General features: G+C 55.0%; 2 protein-coding genes and 1 pseudogene across 4 annotated transcripts in view; 1 reads left to right on the top strand and 2 right to left on the bottom strand.

The window, feature by feature from the left end:
* The window catches only part of LOC114589761 (uncharacterized), a 498,312-nt gene that overhangs the window by 216,740 nt on the left and 267,600 nt on the right, over window positions 1-13,972 (top strand). The window lies entirely within an intron of this gene.
* LOC114595210 (hemoglobin subunit beta-1-like) lies at window positions 5,115-7,131 on the bottom strand. The gene is made up of 3 exons (XM_028725562.2): window positions 6,973-7,131; window positions 6,386-6,608; window positions 5,115-5,377 (listed from the first exon to the last, which is right to left on the bottom strand). The coding sequence occupies exons 1-3, from the start codon at window positions 7,062-7,064 to the stop codon at window positions 5,249-5,251; spliced, it is 444 nt and encodes a 147-aa protein (XP_028581395.2). The 5' UTR covers window positions 7,065-7,131; the 3' UTR covers window positions 5,115-5,248.
* LOC144327394 (olfactory receptor 52D1-like) lies at window positions 9,496-13,953 on the bottom strand (annotated as a pseudogene).

Here is a 13,972-nt window from a genome sequence, read left to right as displayed (position 1 = left end):
CTCCCCGCTGCTGAGTGTCGGGGGAAAGGGCTGTGGGGTCAGCAGAATTGTAGAGCTGGAAGGGACCTAAGGGGTCATCTAGTCCAACCCTCTGCCACACTCACACGCAGGTGCCCAGGCTGGACCACTGGCACACAGGGAGGCCCAGGACCGGTTGCCACCATTGTTAGATGACACACTTATCTCTCCCTCGCCACCTTTCACAGAGCGCATAGTTCAACACTGGTCAGCAACCCAGATGGCTTTAAAGCGGCCTGGGCAAGTTCATGGAGGAGGAGGGGACTGCCACCTTTACTTCCATATTTTTATTCCCACCTTAAACTTACTGCTTTATATGCCATAAAGATAAAGGGACCCCTGACCATTAGGTCCAGTCGTGGACAACTCTAGGGTTGCGGCACTCATTTCGCTCTATAGGCCTTGGGAGCCGGCATTTGTCTGCAGGCAGCTTCCGGGTCATGTGGCCAGCGTGACTAAGCAACTTCTGGCGAACCAGAGCAGCACACGGAAACGCTGTTTACCTTCCCGCCAGAGCGGTACCTATTTATCTACTTGCACTTGGCATGCTTTCAAACTGCTAGGTTGGCAGGAGCAGGGACCGAGCATCGGGAGCTCACTCCGTGGCGGGGATATGAACCGCCGACCTTCTGATCGGCAAGTCCTAGGCGCTGAGGTTTTACCCACAGCACCACCCGCGTCCCTTTTTTATATGCCATACTTTAATACAATTAGCCTCATTTTCACTTATCGTTGTTTTCATTCTGCTGCTCACAATTCGAACCCTGACCATGTTTCCATTTGCCCATAACAGTTCTTCAAATAGTCTCCACTCTTCCAGGAACACTTCGCCTCTTTTCTCTCTTATTTTTGCTCTCCATTTCCGCATAGTCCATCAACTTTTGAAGCCATTCCTCTTTCGTTGGGGCTTTTCCTGTCTGTTTCTGTGCAAAGGGCCAGTTTCCATTCCAGGGGAAGGACTTCCAGTGTGCAAGGAGTTAACTGCTGGCAAGCTGCTCCTTCGCTGTCTGAGGAGGAGTCATGCTCTGCATGTCCAGGCGGCAGCACCAGGCCCACCTGCCTGTGCATGTCTCCTCAGAAGTAAGCCCTGCTAGGCTTACTTCTAATCCAGAGTGTGGCTGCTAGACTGGTGACTGGGAGCGGCCGCCGAGACCACATAACACTGGTCTTGAAAGACCTACATTGGCTCCCAGTGCGTTTCCGAGCACAATTCAAAGTGTTGGTGCTGACCTTCAAAGCCCTAAACGGCCTCGGTCCAGTATATCTGAAGGAGCGTCTCCTCCCCCATCGTTCAGCCCGGACACTGAGGTCCAGCGCCGAGGGCCTTGTGGTGGTTTCCTCCCTGAGAGAAGTGAGGTTACAGGGAACCAGGCAGAGGGCCTTCTCGGTGGTGGCACCCGCCCTGTGGAACGCCCTCCCACCAGATGTCAAAGAGAAGAACAACTACCAGACTTAGAAGACATCTGAAGGCAGCCCTGTTTAGAGAAGCTTTTAATGTTTGATGGACTACTGTATTTTAATATTTGGTTGGAAGCCGCCCAGAGTGGCTGGGCTGGGGAAACCCAGCCAGATGGGCAGGGTATAAATAATAAATAATAATAATAGTAATAATAATAATAAGCCCCAGGGAGCAGCAGGGAAGAATTGCTGCCTGAGACAGCAGAGGGTGGCTTTTATCAGGGGGCGAGGCATCACACCAGGGGCCTGTTAAGGAAGTTTCAAAACTTGGGGTACCTTACTTAAAAGGTTTCCCCAACTTTGTTAGAATCTGGTCCTGTGGGTCTAAGAGTGGTCATGTTCAAGCCGGAGATTGCAGCCCAGTTAAAGGAACTAAACAGCGGCTGGTAAACCTGATCGTTTATTTGTTGCAACTAATTTTCCACTCCTGAGCCCGTGAAGAAGAAGAACCCAGAACAAAAGGTTACATCCGCTTTCGTAAGTTCCCACAATTTCCCATAATATATTTCAAGAAGCATCATAAAAAAAATGTCAGAGAAGGCGGTGCGTTGTCAGGCAGAAATCTGAGTCCCAGACAGAGTCCTGTCCCTCAAGGCTGTGATCATTCTCCTGCCTTTCACCTTCCAAAGAAAGTCTTGACCTTCCCATTTGTTACCTTGAATCAGTTGGGGAAATCTATTCTTGCTGCACCTGGTGAACTCCAGCCTGGGTTGGAGGTCCCTACATGTATTGCGAGGGTGATAGGCTTCTATCTGGCTCTTTGCCATGTGGGATCTTGCCCAATCGGCCAGTTAGGAGGGGATCCTGTGTACACAGGGATTATGGCTTCCCCGTTCTGTTCATGCCACGACTCCCGTCTCCTTCCACTGTAAAAGGGGGTCCTTGGAGCCCCCCAACATCGCCTGACCTTGACTCGGGTTTGGGGTCACATGCAAGAGACTTCAGCCAGGAGACAGAAGCAAAAAGAGCAGCCAGCAGGCCTGATCTTTATTGTTGCAACAAGACTTCCCACTCCCACAAAGACGAGGCAGACAGAAGCGCCGAACAATCGGTTTCATCCGCATTTCAATGTTTCCCATAATACATCTCAAGATGCGTCATCAAGGAACCATAGAATTGTCACAGAAAAGGTGTGGTCACAGGTAGAACCTGAGATCCAGGCAGGCCCCTGTCAATCAAATACAGCCTTTCACACATACTCCATCACAGTACAGAGGAAAACATGTACAGTTCCCGGGCCCCTGAGGGACACCCCTTTGTCTTGTTAATAATATAATAAATAATAATTTTTTATTTATACCCCGCCCTTTCCAGTTCAGAAAACGGCTAACAGGGCTCAGGGCGGCTAACAACAAATTTTAAACACTTAATTGATGCAACAAAAACCAGCATAAAATACAGTATAAAACGTGAATAGCAATCAATTCAGAATTCAAAAATCAGTTTAGGGGGGAAATCCATCCAATAAACATTAGATGATCCCCAAGGCTAGCTGGCTAAGTTAGTCCTATTTGGGCCAGTGAGGAGATCAGGGGAGAATTGGCTGTGGGATCCCAGAGCGGAGAATCTTCATGAAAAGGGGAGGAAGGGGAATAAAAGATCAGGCTAAGTTCAAATTGAAAGCCAGGCAGAATAGCTCTGTCTTACAGGCCCGGTGGAAGGAGGTTCAATCCTGCAGGGCCCTGGTCTCCTGGGACAGAGCATTCCACCAGGTCGGAGCCACCACTGAGAAGGCCCTGGCCCTGGGGGAGGATAGTCTGACTTCCTTAGGGCCCAGGACCTCTAAACTATTCATGGACATTAAGGTCCTCTGCGGGGCAGACCATAATGTACCACTATGGGGCAGGTAGGCATTGCGATTGAGATGGTGATCTGCCTGACACTCTTGGGGCAGGATATCACCATCACGACTCATTTGGAAGGCCCTGCAGAACTGATTGTACATCTGTGGATTACGGTGGGCTCTCTCACCCCGCCCCTTATACCTCACTTCCCTGGGTCCTAAATGCCACTGGAACTGAGAAGATGGATGCAGCACGTGATGTCTTGTGAGAGTTTTCCCATTGAGCCTGTACATAGATACATTTACCAGCGAATTGCTAGATTTGGTTCTGACACTTCCCCTGTTTTCCTTTGCTGGAGACCTGGGCCTCAGAGGGGAGTCAGGGGCTCCTTCTGCAAACTGAGCTGAGCTTCCCTTGCAGAGGCCTTTGCAGATGTGCTGCTGTTAATTTTCTGGACATTTGGCGCTGCTGTCAGGGACCTGGAGTTTCTGATTAGACAGGCACTTTGTGAATGGAGCCTTGAACCTGAACGAATGAGGTTTTGGAGATGTTCAGCGTGGTGACGCAAGACTTTCCCGTCTAATTTCCCTGTAACACCCTGTACCTCTGGATAACAACTTTATTACCACTGGAACGGGATAAAAACTTGCATTAACCAGATTTCTGTTGCATTTCCGCGTCTTTCCCATTCATTGGAGGCTCATAGCGGAGAGTTCCTTCCTTTTCCCAGAAGCAGCCCAGCCTGCCATTTGCATTCCCCCCCTGTAGGGGCTGCTGTTCCATAAGGGAGATTTAAAGGTTAAATGTGCCCTGATTGGCCAGCTGTCAAACAGAGCAGCTTCTGATTGGTCCGTTGGTTGCAGATAGGGGGAAATGAAGCTTGGCAAGGAGAATGTGCGCATGAGTCACAGGGCTGATGATGCTGTGTGCGCATGCATTCTTGCCAAGCGTGTGCGGCCGAGCATGATCCTTAGCTCTGGTGCCACGCCGTTGTCTAGTCCTCAGCTCAGAAGGGGCTGGGTGGGTGCCTTGTGGGTGCACTCTGTGTCCCCGGTGCACTGGTTGGGTGCCCCCCAGCAGGAGGGGGCTGAAGCCAGAGCAGGCAGCGCCCCCCCCCCCCGTTTCCCCAGAAAGAAGGAAGATAATGGACGTTGGACCTTGGAGCATTGAAGGGAGCCTGCCAGGAGTGTCAAGGGAAAAGTGTCACAGTGCCCTGAAACCCCACCCACCCCCACCGGTGCTCAATGGTTCCTCTTGAGTGACAGAGAGCCCCCCACTTTCCCAGACCCCGACCAGCTAACAGGAGGCGTCTCCCCCCCCCTCTCCACCACCACCCCACCTGGCCTCTCTGTTGAGGCTTGTTTGCTCTGCAACAAAGAAGCCACGCCAAGGGGGGAGACTTGGGGCAGCTGCCACACCTTGGTGGGCCAGGAGCAGCGGGCAGAGCGGGGAGAGAGAGACCAGGCCAGGCGGCAGAGGGTGTCCTTCATAAGGGGGGGAGGCATCAAGTGTGTGACTGGCAGGGGCGGAATGCAGAGCAGGGGGGCAGAGCTGGGATCTCCAACCGAGTCTCTCCAGGAGGTAAAACGAGGAGGACAACTGGCCAGGGGCAATGACCAGGAAATGGTGGGAAGGGGACTAGATGATTTCTTGGGGTCCCTTCCAACTCTGCAAGTGCCACACAGCACCCTGGAACCCCCCCCACTGGTGCTCAATGGTTCCTCTTGAGTGACAGAGGATAGAGAAGCCCCCCCCCACTTTCCTAGCCCCCTGCCAGCCAGCTAACAGGAGGGGTCTTCACCCCCACTCCCGTCCCCTCCCTCTGTCCCAGAGAAGGAGACACAGGAAACCAGGTCAGATTGCAGAGGAAGGATTTATTAGAGGGTCAAGCGTCACATGGGGGCAGGAAGGGGAGGAAGGGGTGGACCCCACCCCACCCGGTGGGTGGCGAGACCAGCAGGAGGCGGCCGCTTCTCCCTGGGGGTGCCTCAGTGGTACCGGTGGGCCAGCGCATGAGCCACCACCTTGACCAGCTTGTGGAAGGCATGGTGGTAAGCAGGGGTGAATTCCTTCCCAAAGCGCGCGGCCAGCATGGTGATGAGGACCTCGCCCAGGAGCTGGAAGAGAAAAGAGGGGGGTGACTCCTTCCGCCAGGGGGCCCGTGTGCGGAACGCCCTCTCCCCACAACCCCCACCCCACACAGCCATAGCTGGCGGCTGTGGGGTCAAGCCCAAAGGCCAGCTGGGATGGATGAAGGGGTTTGGGGTCCCCTGGAAGGAGGCCGGTCCAGGAGGCAACAGACAGAACCCCACACCGTCCCAGGCTGGCATTGCCATGCCAGGAGAGGTTTGGTGCCAAGAAGCAAAGTGGCCCCTGCCAGGGACCTCCTGGGCTCGGCCTCTGCTAGCCGGACAGATCCTTGCTTGACCAGGGACCAGTCAGAAGGAGGGAGGGCAAAGGCCCACAGGCTCCATTTGAAGGGCCAGAAGGCAAGAGAGTCCATCGAGTTGCCCTTCCTTCCAAGGTAAAGGGGTCGACTTGCTCAAGGCGTGGCTGAAGGTGGCCAGAGATGAGGGGAGCCCACACTGACTCGCCAGGAGATGACGTCACGAGGATTGTGAAAGATGGGCAGGAACTCTCCCCTACTTGGGTATGTGGGTTTAGTTAAAATTCATTGATTTATATCTCTATATCGCTGCTTCATAAAAAATGCATCACATAAAAATAATACGGTAAAATCACACAAAGTTCAAAACAAGTTAAAAGCATGAGAGAAGAGAAGGCTGGAACTTGTTTTCTGGTGCGCAAGAGGGCAGGATCCGAACCAATGGATTTAAACAACAAGAAAGGAGATTCCCATTAGATATTAAGAGGAACTTTCTGAAGATAAAGAGCTTTTACGGACTCCCTTGGAAGACTCTCCTTCACTGGAGGTTGTTAAGCAGAGGGTGAGGAGCCGTCTGTCATGAGATTCCCTCAGGGGGTTGGACTAGATGTCCCTCGGGGTCCCTTCCAACAGAACAGTTCTATGATTCGTGTGTGGGGATTGTGACCTTGCAGAGGGGACCTCAGGCACCCATCCCCCCCGCCCTTCCCCAGGCAGCCCTTGGGGCAGGCAGGCTCACCCCGAAGTTGACGGGGTCCACGTGGAGCTTGTCACAGTGCAGCTCACTCAGTTTGGCAAAGGTCTCCTTGATCTTGTCCAGGTTCTTGATGGCCTCTTCGAAGGAGGCCAGGACCTTGTGGCCGTGCTGCTTGACTTTGGCGTTGGCACAGATGGCGGCAGGGCTGGAGATGTCCCCAAAGTGAGTGAATAATCTCTGGGTCCAGGGGAAGACGATCATCATGCTGGAGAGAAGGAAGGAAGGAGAAAGAAGAAGAAGAGGAGGAGGAGGAGTTTGGATTTGATACCCCGCTTTATCACTACCCGAAGGAGTCTCACAGTGGATAACATTCTCCTTTCCCTTCCTCCCCCACAACAAACACTCTGTGAGGTGAGTGGGGCTGAGAGACTTCCGAGAAGTGTGACTGGCCCAAGGTCACCCAGCAGCTGCATGTGGAGGAGCGGGGAATCAAACCCGGTTCCCCAGATTACGAGTCCACCACTCTTAACCACTACACCACACCGGGAGAGGCATGGATGGTCATTCTCCAGGTGGAAAGAGGAGAGCCTGCCCAGCCTGCCCAGAGAGGCAACCACCCCTGGCCTTACCAGGCAAGGGTTTCCCCACCCAAGGCGGCCACGTCCACTTTGCTCCACAAAGTGTTGATGAGCTGCTTCTCTTCGGCGGTCCAGTGCACCATGATGGCTGGCTGTGAGCTTCTCTCGGCTGCTGGAGAAAACCTTCTGGGCTGAGCTGGAGCTCCTTCCAGGGCTGGAGCCTTTTATACCCTGGGCCAAAGCTCCTCCTCCTCCTCTGGGGCCCAGCTTGGTGGGGCTGAGGAGCAGGAGGGGGGAAGAGGCTGGCCGTGGGGTGTGGCGCCCTGGGCCGAGCAGGAGGCCCCAGATAGCTGCTTCTCTCTAGAAGACACCAGGCCCCAGCCGCTCTCTTTATCATCTCCTCGCAAGCAGCAGGACCAGGACTGAGCACACAGCCCAGGAGACTCCCCGGAAGCTCACAGTCCGAGAGCCATTTTGCAGGGGCAAAACACACCCCACAGATCTCATGTGGCATTTAGACCCATTGCACAGATGAAGGCGCAATGGGAGCCACAAGGGAAATGTCCGGGATGACTCAAACCCAGAGCTTCCCTCAATGAGCCTCCAAAAAGGGGGTGTCTACAATTGGCAGGACGCCGGGGGAAGAGGGGCTGGAGTCTGGCTTGAAAGAGGGGGGCAGTGATTTGTGGGGAACTGGGCCAGTCGGGAGGCAAGAGTCGGAGGCAGGGGACGCTTCAGCTGGAGGAAGAGGAGGATGAGGCAGGCCAGGGAAGGGCCAGGGGCTTCCCCACCTTCTCCTGAACCTCCATCTCCCAGAACCAGGAGGGGACTGAAGAGGGAAGGGCAGAGGGAGCTTCCGTGCAGGCGCAGTCTCTGGCTGTGAGGAGCGTTAACGGAGGGAGGGAGAGTCGCCCCTGTTGTTGCAGCTGCTCATAGAGTGCAGACCTGGGAACAGCTGCATCCTAGCGAGTGTTATATTGGGCAAGAAAGAGCTAGCTCTCTGCCATGTGCCTTCCTTGGCCTGGGAAGAGCCCCTGAAGCCGGCCATGCCAGCTCCATGGGAGGAAACAGAGCTGGGAGTGGATGGCTTTCAAGCACCGAGAGACTAGACTCCAGAGCTGGAGAAGAAGGTCTGTGAATGTTCACAGTTGGCTCTCTGCCGTGTGTCTCTCGTTGACCGTGAAGGGCAGCCCTTGGAGTTTCATGGAGAGGCTTGTGCAGGGAGATCATTTATTTATGATCCACCCTTCCTGCAAGGTCCCAGGAGGGGCTGCAAGCTCAAAGCGCCTTCTCGGTAGTGGCCCCCGCCCTGTGGAACGCCCTCCCACCAGATGTCAAGGAAATAAACAACTGTCCGACTTTTAGAAGACATCTGAAGGCAGCCCTCTTTAGGGAAGTTTTGAATGTTTGGTGTTTTATTGCTTTATTATTCTTAATATTCTGTTGGGAGCCACCCAGAGTGGCTGGGGAAACCCAGCCAGGTGGGCGAGATATAAATAACTACTACTACTACTAATAATAATAATAATAAACAAGAGTTTAAAGTAACTTGCCACATTTGTCTCTGTGGCCATGCAATGCCTCCAGCTGCAGAGGCAGTCTACCTGTCTCCTTCCCTGGGGAACCTGGGTGGGGAGAGGGCTGCAGAAGAGGCGCCTGGTTGGCCAGACAGGATGAGGCCCTTCTGAGGTGGCCAGCATGCCCACATTGGCCACAGGATGGGCCAGAATTCTCCCAAGGGAAACCAGCCCCCAGAACCAGAGCCCAAGAGGCCCTTTCTCCCCTCCTCAGAAGGATCTTTGCCTCCAACCGACTGCGGAGCCACAGCACAGGCCTCCTGGCAGGAGCCATTGGCAGCCCCCTCTTCCTCCACGAAATTGTCCGATCTTCTTTCAGAGCCATCTCCGCCTCCTGTGGCAGGGAGTTCCACAGATTAACTCCGTGCTGCATGAAGAAGGACTTTGTAATCAGTCCTGAATCTCTTCCTGACGTGTCAGGAGTTCTAGTGTTAGGAGAGAGGGAGGAAAGCTTCTCTCTTCCACTTTCTCCAGGCCAGGCGTCGGTTTATAAACCTCTGTAGTTTCGCCTTTTAGTCTCCCCTTTTCTCTAAACTAAAAAGGCCCAAACGCTGCAACCTTTCCTCAGCTGCTTCCTCCCCTGGATCATTTGGGGTCTCCTTTCCTAAACCTTCTCCAACTCTGCAATGTCCGCTTTCATGTGAGGCAACCAGAACTGGGCACAATCTTCCAGCTGCTGCACCACAGGTTTGTAGGGTGGCATTTCGGATATTGGCAGCTGAGTTTTCAAGGAAGGGAAAAGACTCAGGTGGCGAGAATCCTCTGTCAACACCCCAATCCTCCCGCCTCCCCCTAGAAATGTGTGCCCCCTGGTCTGCCCTGCAGCCCCATAGCCAGCTGGCTGCTTTTGGGGTCAGAGGAGAACTCTGCCCCATCTCCAGCACTCAGGTGAGAACCAGTTACCGCTCCAGTCGGATGTTGTGCACCATCTTGTCCTCAGCCTCGGGCAGCAACAGGGCTCTGCCACCCGGTGCCCAGAGGCCGAGGCGTCTGTCCCTCAGACCCCAAACTGGGGGGCGCTGCCCTTCCGTCTCAGCAGGCCAAGGACATGCCCCCGGATCTCCTTGGTCTTCACCCCATAGACGATGGGGTTGAGGGTGGGGGGCACCAGGAGGTAGAGGTTGGCCAGGAGGATGTGGACCTGGTGAGGGACCCTGTGGCCAAAGCAGTGGGTGAAGAAGAAGAAGAAAGCCAGGCTGTAGAAGACCGCCAGGACGCCCACGTGGGACCCGCAGGTGCCCAAGGCCTTGAGGCGGGCGTCTCTGGACGGCAGCCTCAGGACGGCCTGCAGGATGAGGACATAGGAAACCACCACAAAGATGGCGTCCAGGCCGGTGGTCAGGAAGGCGGCCGCCAAGCCGTAGGCGCTGTTGAGGGTGACGTCTGCGCAGGCCAGCTTGGCGATGCCCATGTTCTCGCAGTAGGTGTGGCGGATCACGTTGGTGCTGTTACCGGAAAATCCGAGGGCTCTCTTGGACAAAAACAAAGACACCAACCAGGATAACTTGGAGCAAAACAGCAGCCTGTAGGCTTGGCCTTTATTGAACTGATGCATCAGGGTGTTCCCCTCACTTGCAGGAGAGAGGAAAGACCCAGAAAAATAGTGTGCAAGGTCTTATAAAAACTTTTGAAATTCCCCTCCTCTAGGTCAAGCCCACCCCCCAGAAACATCATGCATATATTACAGAAAGGAGGGGTTGAGGGAGGAGTTGGTGGTAACCTGAGTGTCCTGTCACCTGGCTGGTTCCTCCTCTCCCCCCTCCCCATGAGTCACTTCCAGGAGACAAAGGGGAGTTTGCAGTTTCCTGCCCCCTGAGGGAAGATCTGATCATTGTCCTTTGTTTCAGTCCATGCTGAATCCACTCCCATATGCAAGTTCTTTGTGGTCTTGATTGTCTTCTGTCTGGGATCATCTGGGCAGGACTCCTGCAGATGTGCTGGGATGGTGGAGGGATTATGGCTGACCAGGAATAAGTCACCCCCCTTTGTTAGTTCTTGTCATATGGAGTAAAATAAAAATGGAACAGTGCAAATCCGATGTATGGTTGATTTTCTATGAATTTATAACAGAAATGTGGCGTATGTAGTGTGTGAGTGTGTGTGTGTGTGAAGTTTGTACAAGCAGAATGATTGGGGTGGGGGGGTTCCTGCTACAGTGCGGCAGTAGGGCAGCCTGCGGAGGAGGAAGACCCCCGGGACCACTGCACAGACGCTCCTGCCACCGGGCTGGCCCCGATCCTGGCCAGGGTGGTGCCAGTGAGGATGGCCATGTACCGCAGTGGCCGGCAGATGGCCACGAAGCGGTCGAAGGCCATGGCGAGCAAGATGGCCGACTGGGAGAGGAAGAAGGCGTGGACAAAGAACATCTGGGCCAGGCAGCTCTGGAAGGAGATCTCCTCCGATGACCAGGCAGAGAGCCACGTCGTTGAGGGCCAGCATGGCCAGGAAGATGTACATGGGCTGGTGGAGGGTCTGCTCCTTCGCCACCACCAGGACGACGGCCGAGTTGCCCAGGAGGGCAATGGAGAACATGGCGCAGAAGGGGATGGAGAGCCAGCCGTGGAGCCGCTCCAGGCCTGGGATGCCTGTCAGGAGGAAGGAGGAGGCAGAGGAGGGCCGAGGGAGAGGTTGAGGGCCGCTGAGTCAGCTGCTGCTGGAGGGGGGGCTCTGGGGAGGCTCAGGGGGTGGCACCGCTCTCCGCAGCCTGGAGGGGGGCACAGACAAAAGACAGGCAGGCGTCAGCAGAAATGCTGCACGGATCCTGCCCCCCCCATCCCTTCAGGCATACCGGGTGTGTGTGTGTGTGGCTGGGTAAGGAGGACTTGGCTGGCCCCCTGGGAGGGATGCTTGAGATTCCTGCATTCCAGGGGGTCAGACTAGATGAACGCTTGGGGTCCCTCCCAATCCTGCCATTCCTTGACTCCTCCATGCCCTTGCAATGGCAGGAAAAACCCCTTTGCACCTGCCACTTTTTGGGAGAGCCAGACTCTGCTGTGAAGCTACCATAGCAAGGTAAAGTCAATGCACATATTAAAAAACAGGATTAAAAATGTATTGTATTGTGGAAAATGGCATTGCAGAAATGTGTGCATCAACCTAGACAGCATCTTAAAAAGTAGAGACATCATCTTGCCAACAAAGGTCCGTATAGTCAAAGCTCTGGTTTTCCCAGCAGTGATGTATGGAAGGGAAAGCTGGACCATAAAGAAGGCTGATCGCTTTTGAATTCTGGTGCTGGAGGAGACTCTTGAGAGTCCCATGGACTGCAAGAAGATCAAACCTCTCCATTCTGAAGGAAATCAGCCCTGAGTGCTCACTGGAAGGACAGATCGTGAAGCTGAGGCTCCAATACTTTGGCCACCTCATGAGAAGAGAAGACTCCCTGGAAAAGACCCTGATGTTGGGAAAGATGGAGGGCACAAGGAGAAGGGGACGACAGAGGACGAGATGGTGGGACAGTGTTCTCGAAGCTACCAGCATGAGTTTGACCAAACTGCGGGAGGCAGTGGAAGACAGGAGTGCCTGGCGCGTGCTCTGGTCCAGGGGGTCACGAAGAGGCGGACACGACTAAATGACTACACAACAACAGCAAGTGCGTCAGGGGAAATTCGCACAGAACTGCTGGCAAATTTTCCTGGGGATTTTAAAGACTAAAACTGCAAATTGTGGCAGAAATGCAGGAAGCTGAATTTAAGGTTGTAAACCTGAGGAACTGAGAGGACCAAAACTGGCATTTGTGCCCATCTTTAGCACTGGCTCTCTCTGCCCCCCCCCCCCGACATGAAGAGGCTTGAATGCGATGTCTCCCCCGCCTCAGTGAGCCTAAGAAAAACACCCTCCAGAGTCCTTGGAGTTTGGTGCCCTCCTTGCCCTTCCGCCTGGGGAAACTGGCAAGTGGGCAGATGGGGGGGGATGGAACACCCCCCTTTTCTCCTTGGCTCTCTGTGAGTGTGGGCGAAGCAGGGGTTCCCTCCTTGCCATGCCAACCATTTCCCCACTCAAAGACCCCCACCGCCCACCCATTGGCTCCCCGACCCCCATCAAAGGGCTCACGATGCCCACCCAGCCCACTGCCCAGGCTCACAGGATCAGGGCAGGGGCTGCAGGGATTCCTGGCATGAGATCTCGGCCCCTTCTCCAAACCCCACACACTTTGCAGGCTGCAAAACACCAGATCTCAGTGCGGGAGAGAGGAGACCCAGCAGATCAGGCTCAGTTGGCTGAGGTATATAAGCCGCACAGTTCCACCTTCTCTCCCTCCTTCCTCTTTTCTGCCAGGGGTCTCAGGAGAGTCTCCCCTCCCCTGGGCCACCCGGAGACTTCTGGGCCCCTGAGCATCCAGCTGGTCCTCTCTGGTCAGGCCCCACGGAGGCCCCCCTGGGCAGAGCCCTCTGCTGCCTCTCCCCACAGACCCCAGCCTTCCTCCTCCTTGGCACCCAAGATCTCTGAGGTCCCCTGGGGGCAAGTGGCCGGCAGATGCTTGGAAAAAGGAAGGCTGGTTGAGACAGGAGTTTCCCGGACTTGTGCAGCAACTGAACTGGACTTGGGGGGGGGTGTCCCATGGTGGGGGAGCCCTGCTGCTGCCCCCAGGGCCTGGGGGGGGGCATCTCTGGCCATGTTCCCAGAAGCCACCAGGGCTCCACAGTCAGAGGCAGCGATGCTTCTGAATGCCAGGTGCTAGAAACCGCAGGAGGAGAGACTTGCTCTGGGGCCCGGATCCTGTGTTTGCGCTTCCCCTTGGGGAAGGCTGGACTCCATGGGCCCCCTTTGGCCTGACCCAGCCTGTTCTTATGCTGAGAAAGAGAGAGAGGTTACAGGTAAGGCAGCCGTGTTGGTCTGCCGTAGTCGAAACAAAATAAAAAAATTCCTTCCAGTAGCATCTTCCAGTGATGGTCTCCAAGGTGCTACTGGAAGGAATTTTTAAATATTTTGTCTTGAGAGAGAGGTTGTCTGTTTGTCTGGACTCTTTAGGACAGGGCGGGTCCGGCTTGAGGAGCGCATGAGGGCCCCCAGGCCCCCCCCATGTGGCTCTCCAGACTGTTTTGGGCCAGCCCTGTGGGGCCGGTCCAGGTGGGGTGGAGGCCACTCTTCCCAAGTCCTGGCACCCGGCTGACGGGCCCCTGCAGGACCTGGAGGGGGACTTCTCCTGGGGCTGTGGGTGCAGCAGGAGGGTGTGTGAGTGGAGCAGCCCTGGGTGCCTCTGAGGAGACCTGTTTGTGGGAGATTTGGGGGATATCAGGCAGGAGGCGCCTCCTGGCAGGCGGCTGATAAAGGCGGCCCCTCCTGATAGCTCCGCGGAGGAGACCTCAGCCTCTGGCGCCAGGAGCTTCTGAGGGGGGTGGCATTCGCTGCCTGAGCAAAGGGAACGGGTGGCACCAGCCGCCTCCCTCGATGGCTTCCTGCTACTTCTATTTTCAAAGAACTTTGTGTTGTTGGTCTTTATGTTTTCGGCCATGTGTTCCTCAGAGTCCTTT

Source organism: Podarcis muralis, chromosome 4 (genome assembly GCF_964188315.1).
Source record: "Podarcis muralis chromosome 4, rPodMur119.hap1.1, whole genome shotgun sequence".
Taxonomy (NCBI): Eukaryota; Metazoa; Chordata; class Lepidosauria; order Squamata; family Lacertidae; genus Podarcis; species Podarcis muralis.
This window is presented reverse-complemented; position numbering and strand designations above follow the sequence as displayed.

Coding starts and splice junctions, on each gene's coding strand:
- LOC114595210 (XM_028725562.2), bottom strand. CDS start 7,064: ATGGTGCACTGGACCGCCGAAGAGAAGCAGCTCATCAACACTTTGTGG. Junction 6,609..6,972: donor GGTGGGGAAACCCTTGCCTG/GTAAGGCCAGGG, acceptor CCTTCTCTCCAG/CATGATGATCGTCTTCCCCT. Junction 5,378..6,385: donor TGGACCCCGTCAACTTCGGG/GTGAGCCTGCCT, acceptor TTTCTCTTCCAG/CTCCTGGGCGAGGTCCTCAT.